This window comes from Manacus vitellinus, unplaced genomic scaffold (genome assembly GCF_001715985.3).
Source record: "Manacus vitellinus isolate BGI_N305 unplaced genomic scaffold, ASM171598v3 scaffold_41_pilon, whole genome shotgun sequence".
In the NCBI taxonomy this organism is placed as follows: domain Eukaryota; kingdom Metazoa; phylum Chordata; class Aves; order Passeriformes; family Pipridae; genus Manacus; species Manacus vitellinus.
This window is the reverse complement of record NW_021940545.1, coordinates 715,494-737,076: the sequence shown is the minus strand read 5'-3', so window position 1 is coordinate 737,076 and position 21,583 is coordinate 715,494. Positions and strand designations below refer to the sequence as shown.

The window sequence follows — 21,583 nt, the reverse complement described above, 5'->3', positions numbered from 1 at the left end:
ACAGAACTGACCTCTCAACACACAGTCTCAGTTTTATGACAGTGCTTCCCATGCTGCCATCAGCCACTGTCCTCCTGGAATTACAGCACAGACACAGAGAGGAGACAGCTCAGGGGCTGAGATAACCAATAATCCAGCTCAATAATCAATGCCATTTTTCCTTCCTGGGCTATATCCTTCCCCAATTGCTGTTTTTCAGGCAGATCTCCTCTGCTTACAGCTGCTGGTCTGGCTGTGCCAGAGGATCACTGAGCAGGAGGATCAGCAGGGAAGCTGCAGGAGCAGCAATGACACCACAAAAACCAGGGTCAGACTCCTCCTGTTTGGGGGAACTTGCCACGAGAACATCCTGCAGGAAAGTAGGGAAAGGAAGTATTATCTGATTTTGCTTCTCCCTCTCACAAGCATAAAAATCTCAGCATATCAACCCAACAGGTATTCCCTGACATGCTGAAAACATCCCAGGAAATGCTTAAACCCATGAAAGAATTAAATTGTTTGTCAAAAATGCCAGTGCCATGCACAGGTTGTGCTCCCTCTCCAGCTCACACACTGTGCTGAACATCCCTGAGTGATGGAAAGGAGAACTCAGAGGAACACAGGGTGCAAAACACCCCTGGGGTGTTCATTCCTGCTCCCCGAAATGACTGAACAATTAGTGGTGTCAAATCAGCAAATTACCAGGAGACAAAAATCAGGGACATAAGTAGATCACACTGTTCCTACACACAGAAATGAAAATAAACAGAGTTTGCAGGGACTGCTCCTGTTTGCCCAGCAGCCCCTGTCCCACAGACCCATCAGAGCTGTGTCCTCTGTGTCCAGCGTTTGGTGGGACTGCTCTGCCCAATGTCTGCAGGGCCCACCCAGACTGGCCTGCTCAGGGCCACGAGGTGTGAGGAGCAGCACATCCCAGCCCTGAGCAGGACCAAGCTCCTCCTCAGTGGGAATTTTACAGAGTTAAAAAAAACAGCTGCAAATTCTGCCTGCAAAGCTGTCAAGTACTACAGCAGGAAAAGCTGTAAATAATTCACTCTGGATTACAGGAAATGTTTTACAAATGAAAAGGTTGTAACCTCTCTTTGCCTACAAGGCTGGCAGATGCTGGAGGCATTTCTGCTTCTCTAAGTGCAGAACAAAATGTGCCCTGTTTGTGAGAACCAGCAGTGGCTGCTGGGTCTGAGCCCTCCCTGGTGCTGCTCCTGGAAAATGCTCCTGCCTGTGTTCCTGAGGGGTGGATCACGCAGGAGTAGAGCTGCACACTTCCAGAATTGCACCACTGCCTTGGATTTTGATGACACAGCTGCTGCAATGCACAATGCAGAGCTCTGGGAGCAGAGAAATGTGATTTATTTGTATTTACATCAATCCATTCACACAACAGTTTAATGACACACGCACAAACTGAAAATGCACATGCAGTGATTGCAGATGACACCATAAGGAATGTCTAATGCAGCCTTAAAACAGTGACATCAGTCAAATCCAGTGGGAATAAAACCATCTCCAAGCTCAAAGGAGAGCTCCACGTGGCCGAGAGCAGATTCTGGCCCAGCACATGGAAGCAATTCCAAAGAAAGACTCTACTGCTCTGACTTCTTACTAGACATTTGGCACCAAACTCAGGGAAGGCACCTCTATTCCTCCACACCAGGTCAGCTGGCAGCCAAGCACAAGGATGTTTTGGGTATAAAGGAAATGTGGGACTCACCTGTATGTTGCCAAAATCCACGTTTTCGTAGTGGAAATGTGCACACTCAGCCATCTTCGGGAAGTGCCCCTTGGTGAAGGATAACCTGGAGCACACCAAGAGCACACCATGAGAGGGATGCAGAGCACTGCCACAAAACACAGTCACTGGGATAACACAACAGCTTCCTCATCCCAAAGCCAAGGGAACAGAGGGATGGGTTGATGTGATGCACCAGAACAGTGGGGAAAGGAACCGAGGGAGAGAGAAGTGCAGTGCCAAGTGGCTTTTCCATTGCATCCCTGGGGAACTGTGTGACATTCCAGCACCACCAGAGCCCACTGCATCCCTACAGAACCCTGTGGCATTCCAGCAACACCAGCAGCCTGGGGACACGGAGCAGGGACAAGCAGCTGCAGCTCCACAAATGCACATCCACAGCCTTACACGAGACACAAGGAAAGCAGAATTACCTGTGAAAGGCATCACAGCCCATCAGTCCCGGGGGGATGTATCTGAGGGTGCAGAACAAACTCTATTTATCCTTTGCCTCTTTCAAATCCAAAAGTCAGGCATCGTTATTCCCGAGTGTCTCCAGCTACCCTGGAGGCTGCCAGGGAGCTCCTGTGGCTCTGCACATGCTCCTGCTTCTGCTGAAGCTATTCTAGACTCCAATAGATATTTCGGGGGGGAGCCAATGAGATTGTCATTATCTTGCTCTCTCTTCCCACGGGAATACAAGTGGGAAGGGAGATGAGCATCTGGCTGCTCAGCACCAGAACAAAGAGCCACTTCCCTCACAGCAGAGCACTGGGAGAGGGGAGCTGAAGGCACAGATGGATCAATATTGGGGAGTTCTGGGCCTCGAGTCAGCACTTTTAGCAAAGTAATATTAATTATTTTTGATCCCCGTTGCAGGTTTAAAACCTTAGCTGAAGAATAACTTGGGTTACAGTCTCTGGGAGACAATCAGAGAGAGAAATATTGTATAAATCCACAGGGAAAAAACGTGGGGGATCAGAGAAGAAAAAATATCCCTTAAAAGGAAAAACTGGGTAAAATCCATACAAATGAAGATACAAAGAATGCAAAAAGAAAGGAAAAGAGGAAAAATATCAAACGAAAAATATATCTAGGCCACCCACTTGTCCTGGTTTAGCCTTCTAGAGCATAGGGAGACAGGGAAAATGATCTCATTTACACATTGCCTGGGCTTCTCTTCAAATTTCTTCTCTATGTTTTTTTTTCCAGTTTCAGGAATAAATCACAGAAAAATTAACAACACTGTAACAGTGAGGTTCACAACTCTACCAAGCTTTGCTTCTATGGCCAGAAACAGGTGAGAGAAGAGCAGAGCCTCTCCCATCCCCACTTTTGGGTTACATCAGTCAGAATTTCGTTTCACATGGATTTTGGTTGCCCTGATGAAGACACTGTGTAAAATCGCTGTTGAATTCCCTGTATTGCAGCACAAGAGCTGAACCCCAGGATAGTGAACCCGGAAGGGCAGGAAAATCAGAGAAATGTGCTCTTACTTTTTGACGTTCTTCACCTTCATGCTGGCGGTGCTGCCGCAGGAGCGCAGCGGCAGCTCCCCCGGGATCTCGGGGATGTCAGCTCCTCTGGCCTGCAGGAGACAGGGAAAAAGGGGGTTAAAGTGTGGTTGCAAGCTCTGGACATCTCCCTGCTGAGCAGGAGCCTGTCTGCTCTGAAGGACAAACCCCGCATGTGCTGAAAGTTGTGCTTCTGCCTTTTTAACACGGAAAACTGACCCTCGGGATTGGGATCTCGGATGGGATGATCCTGACTGTGAAGATCTCTCTCCCATGCTGCAGAGATTTGCTAATTCTTAGCAATAACTGTGAAATCCACTGTTTAATTCATTACTGCTTCTGGTTCTTAAAGGGCAGATTTTCAGAGGTGGGAGTCAAACAGACATTCCCTAACTCTACACTCTGACTCCTCATTAAGGACCTGGTTTTCCAGGCATCTGTGCAGAGGCACTGAAGCAGCTGGATAGCTCACACAGTGGAAAACCAAGTTAATGCCAGAGCTGCTTTCATGTGGGAGGTGACCTTTTAAAATAGAGGTTTGAAGCTATTGGTTTAAGTGTATGATGATATTATAACTCCTTAATCACTGGAATTGAATTACTTCAGTGAGGCCAGAACTCCAAACTCCCTCCTTTATGTTCTGTCACACTTTCCCATCCTCTCCTTCCTCCAGCTGCTCTTTCCTCAGCCATGAGCTCAGTTGGGCTTGGATTCTCCATCCCAGGGACTCTGAAACACTGCAGGGGCTCCTCCTGCTGTGCCAACCCTGAGTTCCAGAGGAATGAGGGGGTTCAAGAGAGGCTTTGATGGAGAGAGCAGTGACCAAACAGCAAGACCAGCACAGACTTCGCAGAGCAGGAGGAGAAAAACATGGTCCCTGACGCTGGGGGAGATGGATCATCAGTGATGTGGGTGAGACCAGTTGAATGAGCTTTTTTCTGCTTTACACAATGCACTACAAACCAGGAATCACATCCCAAAGAGCGAGTGCTCATGAAGAGGAAGAAAGACACGTCAGCATTCCTCCTCTTACAGGCCTGGAACAAAAAGGTATTCCATCCCATCCATTCTACTGGCAGGAGTAAAGGGATGACTGCTGTGATGGCAGACCCACACTGCTCCACCCAAAGGTCTCTGAGCAGTGATGATCAGCCCCAAGGCTGTCACATGTAACAATAAAGCTGGATGCCGCAGTGGGAAATGTGGTACAATTGGTCCTCACCCCCAAAACTTTCCAGCTGGCCCATCCCAATCCCAGCTGGCAGCCCTCTCATGGGATGAACAGCAGGGGAAGCTCCGATTTTCCCTTGCCATGGGTCCAATGTCCCTGTGCTTCCCCTCCTCACCAAGAGCTGCAGTGGGTCAGTCAGAACCATCCCCTGCCTGTAAATCCCACCCAACAGCAGCAGAGGGAGAGACTGATCCCCGAGCTCCAGGCAGGCTCAGGGCACAGCTACAGCCCCTCATCTCCTGAGGGTCCTGTCACAGTCCCCAGGCACACGAGGGCTTTGGGTCCAGTTCACCTGCTCTACACAACTGGAGTAGAATCATGGAATCCCAGGATGGTTTGGGTTGGAAGGGACCTTAAACCCATCCAGTGCCACCCCCTGCCATGGGCAGGGACACCTCCCACCAGTCCAGGTTGCTCCAAGCCCCGTCCAACCTGGCCTTGGACACTTCCAGGGATCCAGGGGCAGCCACAGCTTCTCTGGGCAACCTGTGCCAGGGCCTCCCCACCCTCCCAGCCAACAATTCCTTCCCAATATCCCATCTAATCCATTCCCCCTTGCCCTGGTACTCCAGACCCCTGTCAATGGTCTCTCTCCACCTTTCCTGTCCTTCAGGCACTGGGAGGCCACAATGAGGTCACCCCAGGGCCTTCTCTTCTCCAGTCTGAACAATCCCAATTTTCTCAGCCTTTCCTCACAGCAGAGCTGCTCCATCCTTTTAAATCATCCTGGTGGCCTCCTTTGCACAAAATCAACCAGGCTGCAGGAGCAACCATTTCTCCCTTGACACGGGGACTCCAGGACGACCCTCACCAAACAAAAACAGGGACAATATTTATTCCCTTAAATAAACCTGTCCTGGGCTGCCTGACTCCTACTGAGCACACATTTACTTCAGGATGTAATAGGACACTTGAGAGTCTCATTGTGAATTTTAGCATTAAGAGGATCACCAATTTAATAAACCTTAGAGGTCTTTTACATCAGAAAATAACTAATTACAGGAATAAATGTGCCATTCCCATAAGCTGCTTTAAGGCAAAGCTGGATGTGCTTGCTTAATTTTTCTAAAGGAACAGAATTTCTGTAGGAAGAAAAATAGTTTTTCTCCTCTATCAGCAGTAGGAGCTGGTGGGATATAAAAATAGATAAACAATCTGACAGAAAACGTGGGCTTTGAGCCAGTGTGCAGCAGTGGGCACAGACTACCCTGGATGTGACTCAAACAGCGTGGGCACAGCTCACACCCCCAGAGCCCCAAATGCCAGCAGCTCTCTTGGAAAAACTTGTATTATCCTCTTCTTCCCAGCTGAGCTCTGTCCAAAGCGTGCTGGAAGGAGATCTCTGCCTGTCCCCTTTCCAGCAGTCTGTGTCCATTTAACTGGACAATGAGATACAGTAATTAATACACTAATTAACTTTCCCAATTAGACCGGAACTCTCTGGACTCTGCTGCAGAACAAGGCTCTCTAAGGCTCACAGTTGAGGGGAAAGGGCAGAACTGATCCTGTGCAAGTTGAAATCTTTACAAGGAGGTACCACCAACACCAGAAAAAAACCTGGTGAGGAGACAGATACCAAAATAGAAACTTACTGCAATTTTATTAACCCCATTACTCCTAAATAACCACAGCTCCCTTCCATTCAAAGATACACAGCTACATAAAATGCATTTTATTTACCCCGAATTTGCACCTATTTTGATCCCAAACTTGGCATGCAACATGTCACCCTAAGTCACTCTCTTCTCCGAACACAAACAAAACCCTCCAAATGAGATTTGTCATCTTTTGTGCTTTGTGCCACAGTAATTGCATTTTAAAAATCATTTTGAAACAGCTGGATTATTTGCATCTGAAAATAAGCTACCTGGCATCATCAGTGGCTTCTCCCTTGCCTGCTCTCCATGCCTGGCTGTGCTGAGGAAACCTGGTAATTGCAGAGCAAATCTGTTCATGCAAATTGTTCAGTCCCATTGTCCCAGCTCAGTGTCACTGCTGCACCAACCTGGAACCTGGTAAACAAACCAGGACTGGCTCCAGAATGCAGGGAATTCATTTATCAGCACCCTCAGGCCTCTCCCCTCTCCAGGGAAGGGTTTTGAGTGACACCACTTTACCAGCCCCCCCCAAACTAAGACATTCTCCCACCAAAAGCCCCCCAAAGACTCTTCTTGCAGGACAATATTGGAGAACTTCAGTGTTTTGTCACAGATCCCTGCAGGGCCTGGGGGGCAGGTGGATCCCACTAAACCTTCTGCTCTAAAGCCATCCTGGGAGAGCAGTTCTCTCTCTCTGTCCCTGATGGACCCCAGAATCACAGAACTGCTCAGGTTGGGAAACACCTTTAGGATCAAGTCCAACCATCAACCAGCACCACCACCATGGTCATCACTAAACCATGGCCTCGAGTGCCATATCCAGATATTTTTTCAACACTTCCAGGGATGGCGACTCCACCACTGCCCTGGGTAGCCTGTTCCAATGCTTACCCACCCTTTCAGTGAGGAGATGTTCCCAATATCCAAACTAAACCTCCCCTGTTGCAACTTGAGGCCGTTCCCTCTCCTCCTATCCCTTGTTCCCTGGGAGCAGAGCCCGCCTTCCCCCTCAGCTCCCTCCTCCTGTCAGGGGGTTGCAGAGCCAGACGGTCCCCCCTGAGCCTCCTTTTCTCCAGGCTGAGCCCCCCCAGCTCCCTCAGCTGCTCCTGCTGCTCCAGCCCCTCCCCAGCTCTGTTCCCTTCCCTGGGGATGTCCAAGTGTCACTGCCAAACTCCCAGGGAACCCAGAAGTAGAATCAGGAGCTCTCCCAGATCAGCATGTTCAGCTTTAAGCACTTGAAATTTCTGGTCCTTTTATTCATAACCACGATTTGGGAAACTTCAGCTTTGTGCTCTCCAGCACACAAAACCCGAGTCATAAATAATTTATATCCACCAATTCCGCTGCATAATATGAAAGGATTTTCTCCTAAAAAGTCTCCTTGCATTTATCAGAAAACATGTCAACCCGTCTCCCTCACATCCAGAGACGTAACACAACCTGAAAATACGTGGAACACCGAAGACAACAGCCCAGTGAACACGAGGGGATGGAATTTCCACCTTGGGATCCTCGACAGGGGAGAATATCAAAGCAATGCAGAGTCCACAGCCAAGAGCTTACACTGGGATGCACAAGAAACCTGGAATCCTACATGTAATGCCATGGAATCCGTGGAATCCCACCAGTAATCCCATAACTGGCTTTCCCCAACACTATAGAAAGAGCCCTGAGGAGGTACCACGGGTAGGACACAAGACTCAGCAGGTCAGGATGGACCCAGGACACTGAATTCAGGTGGGATTTCTGCAGGTGGGAATTTAATCCAAGAGTAGCTATTAGACAGGCACTAACTCTTCCTACTGTCAGTCTCTCACCAGCACCAGTTTGGAGGGACCAGATTGCTCTGGGTTCTTTCAGCACATGGCCTTGTTTCTAAAAACAGAGAGCTGCTTCCAAATGCTGCTCCGTTTCCATGACAGTCTTTCCTTTACATCATCTTTATTTCCCCTTCATTTTCTTGGAGGGAAAAAATAAAAAGAGAGGAAAAAACCAAACCACCCATAACTCCTCAGGAGTTCACCTGGAGCACAATGAAGGAAGAACTTTGGTCCAGGTCCATCTCAGGTTCATGCTCCCCAGTCTCCAAAACACTCCAGGCAGAGAAAGCTCTCTCTGCTCTTTAGATGTTGCTACAACTATCCTGGTCCTTCACAATAAATAAGTCAAGGAAGGAAAGGAAAAATGCTTTACTAAACCAAAAGTCACCATGTCCAGGCTGCTCCAAATAACTCCAGAGGAAATGTCCCAGTTCTGCAGCATTTATCCCTAAAAGGATTAAGATGTGCCAAGCACAGCAAGGCTCCACCTGGGTCAGTGTCCTGAACAGCAGAAATGCATGGGAATGGATGTACAGGGGCAGCATGATGGAAATGCAAGTATTTCCAAGTTCTTCATGCTACCACTTTCCATGGATTCATTTAATGGAAGTCAATGAATTCCCTAAGTATTTTCAAGCACCATGTCTGTGTGACATTAACACATTGCAGCTGCATTTTTCAGAGATATTTGGACACATTTAAAATGAAGAATTGCACCTGGTTTAGGTACCCAGGTCTGAGAATGTCATTTAAACAAAAATATGTGCTCATTAGACCACAGCAGCTTTACCAAAGACATAAAAAAATCAAATTAAATATCCCCCTCCAATTCTGAATTTCTTAATTGCCCAGAGAAACTGTGGCTGTCCTACCCCTGGAAGGGTTCAAGGCCAGGTTGGAGCAACCTGGTCTGGTGGAAGGGTGGAGTTAGATGAGCTTTAAGGTCCCTTCCAACCCAAATCCTTCTGGGACTGTGTGATGTTCAGAACCCTCTCAGTGCTGTTCATGTTCTCATCAGCAGAGAGCAGCACGGGCACATTCCATAACCACCCAGAGAAGGAACAGCTCTGAGATCCAACAGAAAGGCTCAAACACGTTTTTCAGGATGAGAAACCTTTCAAATTGTACATTTTTTTCAAACTGAAGTCCCCGCTTGGTGCCAATGTCTCGATCCCTGATGTGAGGACACAATTCCCATCCCCTCTGGCGCAGGGGCGGCTCCAGAGCAGAGCTCCAGAGCAGAGCTCCAGGGCTCCAGGAATCACAGCCAGGACTGACTGCTTAATGCAGCTCTCAGTCTGGGGACTGTGCAATGTGGGGAAACAGCCAGGGATGCCTCTAAAACCTCATGGCAGCTGAGAAATGGGACAGAGGAAAGCCACTGCAAACACGACAAGTGCTCCCAGGAAGGAAATCTGAGCACTGGCAATGCCCAGCCAAAACCCCACGGCTCAGAAACCTGCACTCAACAAAGAACACACTTAAATGTGCATCATTTGTTGAGTTTAGAAGTTTTAATTGCATTTTCCACATTCTCTGTCAATGCTGAGTTGTTCTAGGCAGTACTTATTGATGGTTAACAGGGAATTCTTCCCTATCAAAGGACCACACAGGATGTTCATCTTCTACTCCTGCTTCTCCCCTCCAAAAGGGAGGGGAAATAAGAAAAACAAAAAACCCCACTTTTAATCAATGCCATGAGCTGGCAAATTAAGGCAACCTCTCATTCCTGAGACTTAAAGGAGCTGGTCCAGGGCATCCATTTACCACAGTTTAAAGGATCAGTCTGGAATGAATAAATTCTTAACTATTCATCTACTGTGTTTTCAAATAAAGTTCTCCAGCTCATGGATATGTGGATAAAACCACCTCCAGCTCCCGTGTAAAACAACTGAAGTGGAATCCCAGACATGGAATAAGCAGCTTGGCAGCTCTGAGGACCCACTTTGGCACTGTTACTGTCCCTGTGACCAAGATTCACCTCTGCACAGCAGGTTCACTTTACGTCAGGACAAGATTTCCCACATGAGGCTGTAAGAGACACACGGCCTTTCACTGATTCTCTGCACATAAATCCAATGGGCCCCAAATTATTTCCAACAAAACACTCCCACATTTGGATTTTCTTTCACAGAATCAATAGTTTTAGAGATGCACCAAGCCCAGCTGAATGGTTGGTTCTGAGGTCAGCATAAGCAGGGTAACTCCTGACAGCTTTAAGTTGGGATCTGCCATTCCTACAGTGAAGCCTGATTACCATTCCCAAAGCTCTGAGCCCAGGAGCTGCAGGGTACAGTACAAGCCTCACACAAAGGCACACTGGCTCAGGAATGTACTTTATTTAAGAACAAAAATCCCACATACAATATGCGTGGGAAAGGCAGCCAGGGTTAAAGCCCTTCTGCACAGCCTACAAAATAAATTGGAGAGAAAAGTCCCAGAAAATACAACAGCCAATGAGCACAATACTTTGATTCCAGTTTCTTGTTAGTAAAAAAAAAAAAAAAGCCCCCCAAAATCCCAGCCCCTGTTTCATTCTACAGTCTGCTGCTGCCCAGAGGGAGGAGGGATGCTAAAAAAGCTTGGGTATAAAAGGACAAGTGGAGCTTTAGGTTGTTATGGTAGAAAGCAATTTCTCATCACATAAAAACTGACAGGGATGGATTCAGCCTCAAAGGAGCAAATCCCACTCCTGTAAGTCCCTGGCCACAGCAGTGATTATGCAAATAACAATGTGGGGTTATGTTATAGGGGTAAATCCTCTTAGCAACTCCAGAGTTCTCCCAGTGCAGCAGAAGAAAGATGGGGAATGTGGAAAAACCAGCAGCCTGGCATTTAACCCCAGAGTCTGAGTCAGGACAACTAACAGGAATTTATATTTCTGTGGGCTCAGGTTTGGTTTCTAGAAAAGAGCTGTTTCCAATGGCATGAGCAAAAATCTGGGATCTGACAAACTCACTGAAAAACCCTTAAACAACACAGTCACAGGAGGAATGTGCCAGAAACTTCTGAGCAACACAAGAGTACTTCAGTAACTCTGTCCAAGGGTTCTGGGGAAAGCCTGGCCTGGGATCTTACACCTGGCTGGGCAGGATTCCCACAGCCACCTTCCCATGGGAAAGGTGCCATGTGCTGGCACATGTGAGGGGACAGCACTCCCCAGAAATGACCTGGTGTCACTCAGGTGGGTCAGAGCAGGACACTGAGGAATGATGATCACAGAGATGCTCCCAGGGCTGGAGCCCCTCTGCTCTGGAGCCAGGCTGGGAGAGCTGGGGGGGTTCACCTGGAGAAGAGAAGGCTCCAGGGAGACCTGAGAGCCCCCTGCAGGGCTAAAGGGCATCCCAGGAGAGCTGGAGAGGGACTGGGAAATAAGGGATCGGAGGGAGCAGGACACAGGGAATGGCTTCCCAGCTGCAGAAAAAGGGCAAGATAGATGGGATATTGGGAAGGACCTTCTCTCCCCTGGGAGGGTGGGGAGGCCCTTCGGAACAGGTTGCCCAGAGAAGTTGTGGCTGGCCCTGGATCCCTGGAAGTTGTCCAATGGCCAGGCTGGACCGGGCTTGGAGCAACCTGGGCTGGTGGGAGGTGTCCCTGTACATGGCAGGGGTGGCACTGGATGGGTTTAAGGTCCTTTCAACCCAAACCATCCTGGGATTCCATGATGACCTGTTCTCCAGATCCCCAGGAACATGAACTCTGTAGAAACTGAGGGTGAGAACCTCCATTCTCCAAGGATGTTTTCTTACATTTATAAAATTAGTAGCTAAAAATTAGGGATCATTTTTTCCCCTAAAGGTCAATATTTATGGAAAAACACAGAGACTGGGATATAAACACAAAAACACATGCACAGGGGAAAAACCCCTCAAATTAAGAAGCCTCTCCTACACAGGGATGCACCTGGAACAGCCCGGACTGTCTGTCCATACCAGCCCCAGGCAGCCAGGGAGGCACAAACCAACACAGGGCAAATGTTGTGCCACACAGCAAGAGGCAACAGTTACAACCTTCATTTCTGCATCCACACCAAAGAGCAGCTTTGGGTGTTTTCAGGCAGAGAATATTTGTTTGCAGTACAAGTCACAGAGCAAATCAAGAACATACAGACACTAAAACTTCTTTTACACCCTCTGAAGCAGAGGCTCTTCAGGAGCACTGTTGGCCTGAGGGCACAGTTTGGTGATAGCCTGGTTTGCAGAGGTAAAGCCAATGTTTTAAACTCCCACCCCATTCCTTCAGCCCCAGGGTACTGTCCCCTGCATCCTCTCATTGCAGCTGCAGCTGTGGGTACAGCACAAGTCCCTGAAACAATCCAGACTCACAAAAAAGAGGGAAGCTGAGCTTCCTTTGGGACAGTTTAGAGTAGCCCTAAATGAGATTAGTTCAGTGATTCCCTTCCCAACTCCTCATCCCAGAAACTCCCCCGCCTGTCCTGAGGTCTCTGAGCGTGGGCAGTGGGGGGGAAGGACCAGGCACAGCCTGGCAGCAGATTTCTGCCCCAGGGAAGCCTGGAGTGCCCCGAGCACAGAGGAGCCCACACCCAGCCCCCGGGGGGGACAGGGGGGGTGAAGGTGCTGATGTTACAGCAAACTGGGATTTTCAGCTCTAACTGAGCACAGCAAGTCTGGTGTCTCCTCAGAAGGTCCCCCAACCCCACACCAGCAGGTTGCAGACAGAATCCTATGGATCCTGAGCTGGCTGAGGCCAATTACCCACATGGGCACACACCTTCCAGGGAGAGAAACCAGTTACAGCCCCACTCCACGGGAAAAGCCCCCAGCATCCCACAAATCTGCATGGACCAACCCTAAAGCAAAGATGAAGTGCTGAGAATATCAGTGCAAGAACACTGGGATTTGCTGTTGGAATTGGTGAGGCTGGGGAGGCCCTGGCACAGGTTGCCCAGAGAAGCTGTGGCTGCCCCAGAGCATCGTGGGCTGGTGGAAGGTGTCCCTGCCCGTGGCAGGGGTGGGACTGGATGAGCTTTAAGGTCCCTTCCAACTCAAACTATTTTGGGATTCTGTGATTCATCTGTGCCCTGGCAACCAGGAGATTTGATCAAACGCTGGAGACCATCACGCAGACCCACCTGGCACAGCAGTGACCAATTCTGGGGCAGCAAAGCAGAACTGTAAGGAATGATTTAAATAAAAAAGTCAGGCTAAAGATTACCAATGTCTTCAGGGAATAATTCATCACCTTATAATTAAGAAGGCTGAATCATGGCAAAAAAATTAATGCCTACAACCTTCAGCAAGACAAAGTCTGACATGTTTTGTTTGTCTCTTGGGATTAACTTGGGGGTGAGGAATGGAAGGGGATAGATGAGCAAACTATTGATGAGCAAACTATTGATAACCTTTCAAAACCTGCTCCATCTTTTTCCTGCATTAGGGTAACTAAGAAGCCATGAACACTGATTTTAAAACAAACAACCCAAATAAAAACAACCACTTATAAACCACATTCCTTTCCTGGATGTTCCACCTTACTTTTAAGGAGCTGGGACCAGAGAAAAGTGATTGACAAAGAAATTACAAGTTTTATTTCCCAAATAAGTACATTTGGAACAAATGTAGCACTTCTTGTATTATGATAACAAAACACACATAGAAAGAGATCAGCTTTGGAATGGGGTGGGAGGAGAGAGGAGGAGGGTCGTGACAGTGGAATCCTGATCCAGGGTTCAGGAGAGTCAATAACCTGGAGGGTGCATTAAAATTGGTGATGATGGGGAGGAACAAACCTTACTGCTCCAGCCTTAGCAAATTCTAAATCATCCCCTCTTTCCTAAATGTTGCATGTAAACAGATTTTCAAACAAATATTTAGCAAATATAATGTTTGCCTCCTGTCTCAACACTGCAAGAGTTCACCCACTTCGAGGCCAGTAAATGTACCCAGAAACTACTGCTGCCATAGCACTGCCTATGGAAATGAAATGATTGCTATGAATTAACACTTCCTGCCAAAAATACGGTATCCATTCTGCTTTAATTGAACTTATTTAATTGGCAGACCCAAATGGAAGCCAACGTGCCAATTAAGTGATTGTCCCAGTTTCCAAAGATTCTCGGGGACAAGCTCTGTGCTGGGAGCGAGGCTGGGGAATAAAAAGGGCTCTCTAACCAAGAGGGAGAGACAGAGCCACACACAGCAACACAAACCTTTGCCAAAAGCTTAACAAGGGGAAAAAATACTGGACTCATGCAGCAAGAGCAAGGAAAACAAGTTCTGTGGCTTGCAAAGGAAATATAGGTTACTGGTGCAGTGCCAGACACAACTGCTCTGACCAAAATATTATTGCAGCCCCATGCCTGGTGCCCTGCACTGTCCCATAACGTTTGTGTCACTTCAACACACCACCTGCAATCCCATTTCTGTTCCATCCTTATCTCTGGTACCTTCCTGCCACGCAGCCAAAGCTGAAAAAACCCACATTAAAATGCTGCCAAGTGCTGGTCAGAGAAAACACACTGCAGGTTCTGCAACATTAACACAACCCTGACCCACCAATCCAGGCAAGTGAAAACCCTGAGAACCTTCATCAGCACAAAACCCACCTCCAAACTGCCAGGGAACATTTTCCACAGCATTTAACAAAGGCAGTGACCCCCAGCACTCAGAGCCAGAGGCCAAATGCTGGAGTATTTAAGGGGAATATCTAAAGGCAGTATCCAACCCTGACAGAGCTCCAGGAGCGTTTGGACAACGCTCTCCAGGGCAGGGTGGCATTGCTGGGGTGTCTGGGCAGGGTCAGGAGTTGGACTTTGATGATCTCTGTGGGTCTCTTCTAACTCAGGATATTCCACGATTCTGAAGTCCATTCCTACTGAATTGTCCAAGTCCTTCAAAAACCAGAATTCCAGCTTTCTATCTCCTAAAACTTTCCCTCGTACTTGAGAGCTTAAAACTTGGGACTCTTAAAAAGAACTTGCCAGGTGGGCATTCAGAGCTCAAAAGCATCTTTTTCCCAAAGGAGTCTGGGGTGTAGAACCCACCCAAATTTAGGATCAGTCTGACAAAACTATCACAGTGGCTTAAGAGCTCCCAAGCACAAAGGCAGCTGTAAAATTCCAGCTGTGGTTCCTACACGTACAAAGCACGAAGAGTTGTAAAGCCATGGGAATAAAAAAATCAAAATATCAATTTTAACATATTTAAGGGTATTAGAACTACATCTCTCACCTGCTGAAATCAGAAATTAGATCATTTCATTAAACCACTACAGCTGACAGGGCCAAGCAAGTGGGTTCACCACGCTCCCTTTTTGTTCAGATTCCGCCACAGCTCCTGGAAGCATTCATATCAGTCTGCATCAGAAACATGCCTGTTGTTCTGTGAACTAAAACCCAACCAATCAACCAACAGTAATTATAACATAAACCCCACATACTCTACTTTTTGCATCAGGACCTGGGGCAGCATTGGCTGAGTGCTGCACAAAGAATGAGAAACAAGCCCTGCACTAGGGACACAAAATCTTCCTTTAAACTCTTACAAGGCACTAATCTCTGCACACTTTCATAAATTGCATTTAAAAATAGTTTTCTTCTCACTCACGTCCCAGATTTAACAGAGTGATTTATTGAGGTCTCATTAAAAGCCTTTATTACCTCCACCAGATGTGGTACCTTACCCTACCAAATGCTGAAAATACTGCAGAGCTCAGAACCCCCCTGACCTGATATAAGAACTCAGATTATTCCAGGGACTTCAGAGGACAGGCTTTAACCCTTCTGCCTGCCTAAAATATTTACAGGCTTCTATTTTTCCTATGAAAATTCCACCAGCATAAGCCCCAAAGGATGTTGTGTACAAACTGCCTCCTTGAACGCTTAGGCATTTGTCAAATTCAAGGATTCAGGAGGATTTTCCGTCTGTAATTTGGAGGTTCACCTTTCCTAGGCAACCTGGTTATAAACTGGTAACACCTGAGGATACTACAGCCTTCATCTGATAACCCTGTTATGGACAATGGAACTTCCAGACCCCATAAAATACCATCCAGGGGGGCACCAGGGTGGGAAATAACCCTGCCGTGGTTTCAGGGACTCAGATTTTGAAAGTTTCCAAAGCTGAAAGAAGTGACAGACACTTCAGGAAAAGGGACTTTTTCAGAAGCACACAGAGAATCACTGAATCCCAGAGTGGTTTGGGTTGAAAGGACCTTAAAGCCCACTCAGTTCCACCCCCTGCCATGGGCAGGGACACCTCCCACTAGCCCAGGTTGCTCCAAGCCCCGTCCAACCTGGCCTTGGACACTCCCAGGGATCCAGGGGCAGCCACAGCTTCTCTGGGCAACCTGGGCCAGGGCCTGCCCACCCTCATAGGGAACAATTCCTTCCCAATATCCCATCTAACCCTGCCCTCTGGCAGTGGGAAGCCATTCCCTGTGTCCTGTCCCTCCATCCCTTGTCCCAAGTCCCTCTCCAGCTCTCCTGGAGCCCCTTTAGGCCCTGCAAGGGGCTCTCAGGTCTCCCTGGGAGCCTTCTCTTCTCCAGGTGAACTCCCCCAGCTCTCCCAGCCTGGCTCCAGAGCAGAGGGGCTCCAGCCCTGGGAGCATCTCCGGGGCCTCCTCCAGACTCGCTCCAGCAGCTCCACGTCCTTCTTATGCTGGGACCCCCGAGCTGGACAGACCACTGCAGGTGGGGCCTCAGAAGAGCAGATACACATATAGATATAGATATAGATATAGATATGTACAGGAAAAAACCTCTATTTCTGTCTTGGAGTGAGTATTTTCTCCTCATCTGCAGTGCCAGGTTAACCCAGCTGCAGGGGCACCTTTCTGTGACAGCACAATTTCAATGGGGGGCATAAATCAAGATTTTTGTACTTGTCTCACTGTTTCAATCCACTTCCCCATAAAATGTAGACAAGTGGAAGACAAAGGCAGTGGGGACAGAGGTGTGTCCCCGAGCACAGCAGCTGCTGGGGCAGAGCTGTTGGCTCACTGCTTTTGAACACCCCAACTTACTGACCTCATGAAGAGGTGATGGGAGTAACTCAGGAGGTCACATGCTAAAGGGAATACTGAGTACAAATACCAATTGCTGCTAATTAATGCAGGCTGAGGACAGCTGTTTGTAGGCTCCTGAGAGAAATATCACAGAAAGGCACTTTCACCACCTCATTTCTTGTAAGGTGGAAACAGAGCTCTCGGCAGGGCCTGACAAGGAAAAGAGATCCCTTTCCTTTAAAATAACATTACTGTCTCAGAGAAATGTTAGAAAATCCATATCCTGCAGTTTGACTCGGCTCACACATGGCTTTTAAGCCCCAGAACCCACAAGTGTTCTACAGAGAAAGTCCCTATCACCAACTGCACGTTCTGAAGTGGAGCAGAGCAGGAAAACCTGGGCTGTGGGAAGGTCACCCAGCAGGACACGGCAGCACACAGGGAATTGGGGGCTGAGACAGCCACAAAAAACGTGTCTAATATGTGTCTAAACTCTAAAAATACAGCCATGCGTTGAGGGGGAATACAAACCACAGCAGTCCCTGAGGAGCAGCCGCCTCATCCCCCAGTCCTGGGAGCTCTGTCCAGCCAGAGCTGCTGCTCCTCCAGCCTGGACCTCAACTCCTACAGCGCTGGATCCACCACTCTAGGGAGTTAAGAACCACCAGAAATACCAAAGAAGGGATGTCCCATCCCTGGAAGTGTCCAAGGCCAGGTTGGACGGGGCTTGGAGCAACCTGGGACAGTGGAAGGTGTCCCTGCCCATGGCAGGGGGTGGGACTGGATGGGCTTTAAGGTCCCTTCTGACCCAAACCATTTTGGGATTCAGTGATTCTCCCTAAATAAACCAGCTCTCCAACACAAAATCCCTTGTCTTCCTGCTAAACCACAAACACCAAACAAGCAGTTTAAGAAGCGGGTGAAAATACAAATAATGAGCATAAAGAACATGATAAAAGTAGCATCCAACAAAGGACCAAAGCTCAGGTGCCCAGAATGAACTGGCAATGACAGAAATAATAAAAATAGTTTCTGTCACTTTTATTTACAGTACAGGGGTCATTCAACCTCCATGCATTTAGAAAGACCTTCAATTTATTTCTTGTTAAGAAAAAGCTCTCAAAACAAAGCACTCACATCAATTAATAATAAGCACTTTGAAAAATATTGTGGATAAGAGGGGAAGGAAGAGTAGGGATGACTTGGGTATGTTCATGTAACTGTGAGTAAAAAATGGCCTTTTCCCAAAGTACAAAAGCAGGTACAAAGGCAAAGGTCAGGAGACAGGGGAAGAAGAATCACCTGTGCCAGGACCTGCCAAGCTCTCCCAGTGTCACTTGTCCAGTGCTTGCTCACCTAGCAGAGGTGACATTCATGTGAGGTGCCAAAGCCCACCAGGGCTCCAGCTCTGCCAGGGGAAGCAATGGAGGGGAGAAAACAACTTCTCCAACCCTCCATTCCCCAGGGGCTGGAACTTCAGGCACCACCAAAACCTGAAATCTGCAACTTCAACAACCACTAACCAAGAATTCCACGTATTGTGGTGCTGTAAGATGGTCACAACCCATGGAAGGAGCATCCTCTGGGACAAGGCTAAACTAGAAGCTGCTAAAAATACGAAGTGAAGGAATGGAGGGAGGGGGAAAATCTCAGGCTTAAAATGATCAGGAAAGAGGCAGAATATTGAAGATGTGCTGGTTAAACAGAGAACAGTGGCAGTGTTGAATAAGGTCCTGCAAATATTTACAGCTAAATATTACCTCTGGCTGGACACAGGGCAGAGGTTGAAAGTGCAAATGTGATTCACTCAGCACAGTAAACATGAGCAAGTGAGGATTTTCTCCATATCTACACTGCATTCACAGGACCCTGAGGTCAAAACAACCCTGTGAGCACAAATCCAAGGCATTATAAATACAGGTTCAGTAGCTTCACATTGTCTTTCATCACACCAAACCACTGTGCTGCAAGAGGGGAGTTTTCCTGTTTATCACCCTCGAAATCTCTTTTCCATAGTGGACTGTTCAGTTTTACTATTACTGTCACTGAGCTGTGTGAGAGAACATGTTCTAAATTGTGAATTAATAGGACAATTGGTGAATTAGGACTATTAGTGAATAGTGAATGAAGTGTGGGAGGAACACTGTGCAGGGTGACGTGTAAAACCAACACTGAACAGTGTCCATGAGCACAACAACCTCCAACAGGGGAAGGTTCCCTTCACTGTAAATCAACAATGAGACACAAAACAACAGCAGATGAGATGTGCCAGGTAACTTGTGTCACAGGTGGGGACACTGAATTACAGCCTGTCGGCTCTGAGACACCCTGGGGGTTGCAGACAGCACAGAGATGGCACAGGGTGACTCCCAGCACACTCCTGGCTCCAGGGGGTCGGAGCAGCTGCTGCCTGAGCTGCACTGATCAGCACAGACAGGGCTCCCACACTGCAGGCACAGAGCACTGCTGGCCAAGGTGGGGGAAGGAAACACATCCACACAGGAGGGGAACAAAATAGGAAGTGAAAACTGCAGAAATTCAAAACTGACAGGTTGGGAGAGCTGGGGGGGTTCACCTGGAGGAGAGAAGGATCCAGGGAGACCTGAGAGCCCCTTCTAGGGCCTAAAGGGGCTCCAGGAGAGCTGGAGAGGGACTTGGGACAAGGGATGGAGGGACAGGACAAGGGGTAATGGCTTCCCACTGCCAGAGGGCAGGGAGAGATGGGATATTGGGAAGGAATTCCTGGCTTGGGAGGGTGGTGAGGCCCTGGCACAGGTTGCCCACAGAAGCTGTGGCTGCCCCATCCCTGGAAGTGTCCAAGGCCAGGCTGGAGCCACCTGGGCTAGTGGAAGGTGTCCCTGCCCATGGCAGGGGGTGGAATGAGATGATCTTCAAGGTCCCTCTCAACAGAAACCAGTCTGGAATTCAATGAACATTAACAGTGGATAACCAAGGAGTCAAGCAGAGCCACAAGCACAGAGACACCAGAGACAAAACCACTGGTGAAGTCTATGCTTTGGGTTGCTCTTTATGGCTTGAAAATAAATTTTGGAGCAAAATATTACCATTGTATTATATATGGTTTGATGACGTTTTTAAAAGAGTAAACCACAGGACTTATCTTTGTGCCCCTGTTCAAAGAATCCCTGGCTCTCGGGGAGTTCATTATCCCTCCCTTTTCTGAATGTTGCACAAAGAACAGCTCATCCAAAACCCACTCCACACAACCCAGCCAGGTATTGACAGTGCTTTAAACTCCTAATAACCCACTGGGATGAACCCCAGACATCAGGTGGATCTGACTGTCCTGCAGCACAGACACATCCAGCCCCTCTCTCCTGCTGTTGGTATTCCAGGAGCAGGGAGCAGATGGCTTTTCCAGGCTGAAGCCAGGATCTAACACAGGGGGAAATTGTCACTGGGGGCTCTTCCCAGTAAGTGATCTTAGCCAAGACTGACCCTGAGAGGCACCACTGCTGTCCTGGAATAGTCACACCTTCCCCCATACGAGGTCTGTCCCAGATGCCAATTCCCTCTCCAGCTTAGTTTGCCAATGAGGCAATTTGGAAATTCTGAAAATAACAAGCAAGACACAACTTCCAGACACTCCTGTGCTGACAGAAGGCAAGTCAAGCTTCTGTGAGGTGAAAGAACCTCCCAAAACACCTGATCTGATTGCCCTGTTTGGCTGCCAGTGAAGTTTGGCTGCCAACCTTCCCAACTCAGTGAATGCTGGAGGGAGTTGGGGAGGTGGAACTGCAGCTGCTTTACTCACTCATTTAAGAAGAAAACATATATATTAAGGTAATCCAGCTGTCTGGGCCCAGTGCCTGTAAGCAGAACAGCACCTTTGTGTCTGCTCTGCTGCAGCTCTGCTCCCTCTGATGGCAGGTTTGCTCTCAGGCTGAGTGAGCTTTTATTCCCGTGGACTGAGCCAGCATTCTGCTAAAATCATATTCTCTCACAATGCTGCATGCTTCAAAGAGCATGTTTTTACAAGAAACTGCCTTCATGCTCAGAAGTCTTGCTGAAAAAGAGGTTAATGCAGACTGAAAATCGTTGTGACATTCTGGACCTTTTAATTGGCTCCCAGCCCTGCTCTGGGGCTCGTATTAACAGGGCAGAGGAGCTGAGTGTGCTGCTTCCCTCTCCCTGACACACTGCCAGAGGAAGGGAAGCATTTGGGGCTTGTTCAAAGTACTGTGCAATCCATTTAAAAGGCTGAAACTCGGGGAATGTAAATGGGTAAGTGGGATAGAAGAGTAGAGTGCTCAGAAGTGGCAATAATGAGTATAAAGCACAGCCCAGGTGTTTTACCATCGCGCTGAGCGTCTCTTCCCAGTCCGGCCTCTCCCGGGGGTGGATGCTCCTCTGCAGCTCTGGCACAAAGTCATCTTCTTCTGGATGGACAGAGGACTTCATCATTCTGCAAAGGAGGACAGAAGGTTGGACGCTCAGTGGCAATTCCTCAGGAATCTCACATCCAGCCTGTTGAGCTGCTCAGTTACATGACAATATAAAATGCTTTTGTACACCCAGAAATCTCAGTGTCTTCTGAGATCCTCTGACTTCCTCATCACACAAGCAGGACAAGAGTGTAAATCTGGTGGAGAGAAATCTGCACTTCCCAGCCAATCAATGGATAATTTTGTTTAATCACTGCACAATTTGCAAGTCTCACAACACAGAAAATGCAGAGGATTTTCAGTCCAACTCGGGGAAATGGC

The 21,583-nt window shown here is 48.1% G+C and overlaps 1 protein-coding gene across 1 annotated transcript; it reads right to left on the bottom strand.

The window, feature by feature from the left end:
• Nucleotides 1-214: 214 nt before the first annotated feature.
• Nucleotides 215-21,281, bottom strand: LOC108640714 (rho GTPase-activating protein 32-like). The gene is made up of 5 exons (XM_029962041.1): nt 21,174-21,281; nt 3,226-3,317; nt 2,164-2,205; nt 1,712-1,796; nt 215-349 (listed from the first exon to the last, which is right to left on the bottom strand). The coding sequence occupies exons 1-5, from the start codon at nt 21,279-21,281 to the stop codon at nt 215-217; spliced, it is 462 nt and encodes a 153-aa protein (XP_029817901.1).
• Between the last annotated feature and the right edge of the window lie 302 nt (nt 21,282-21,583).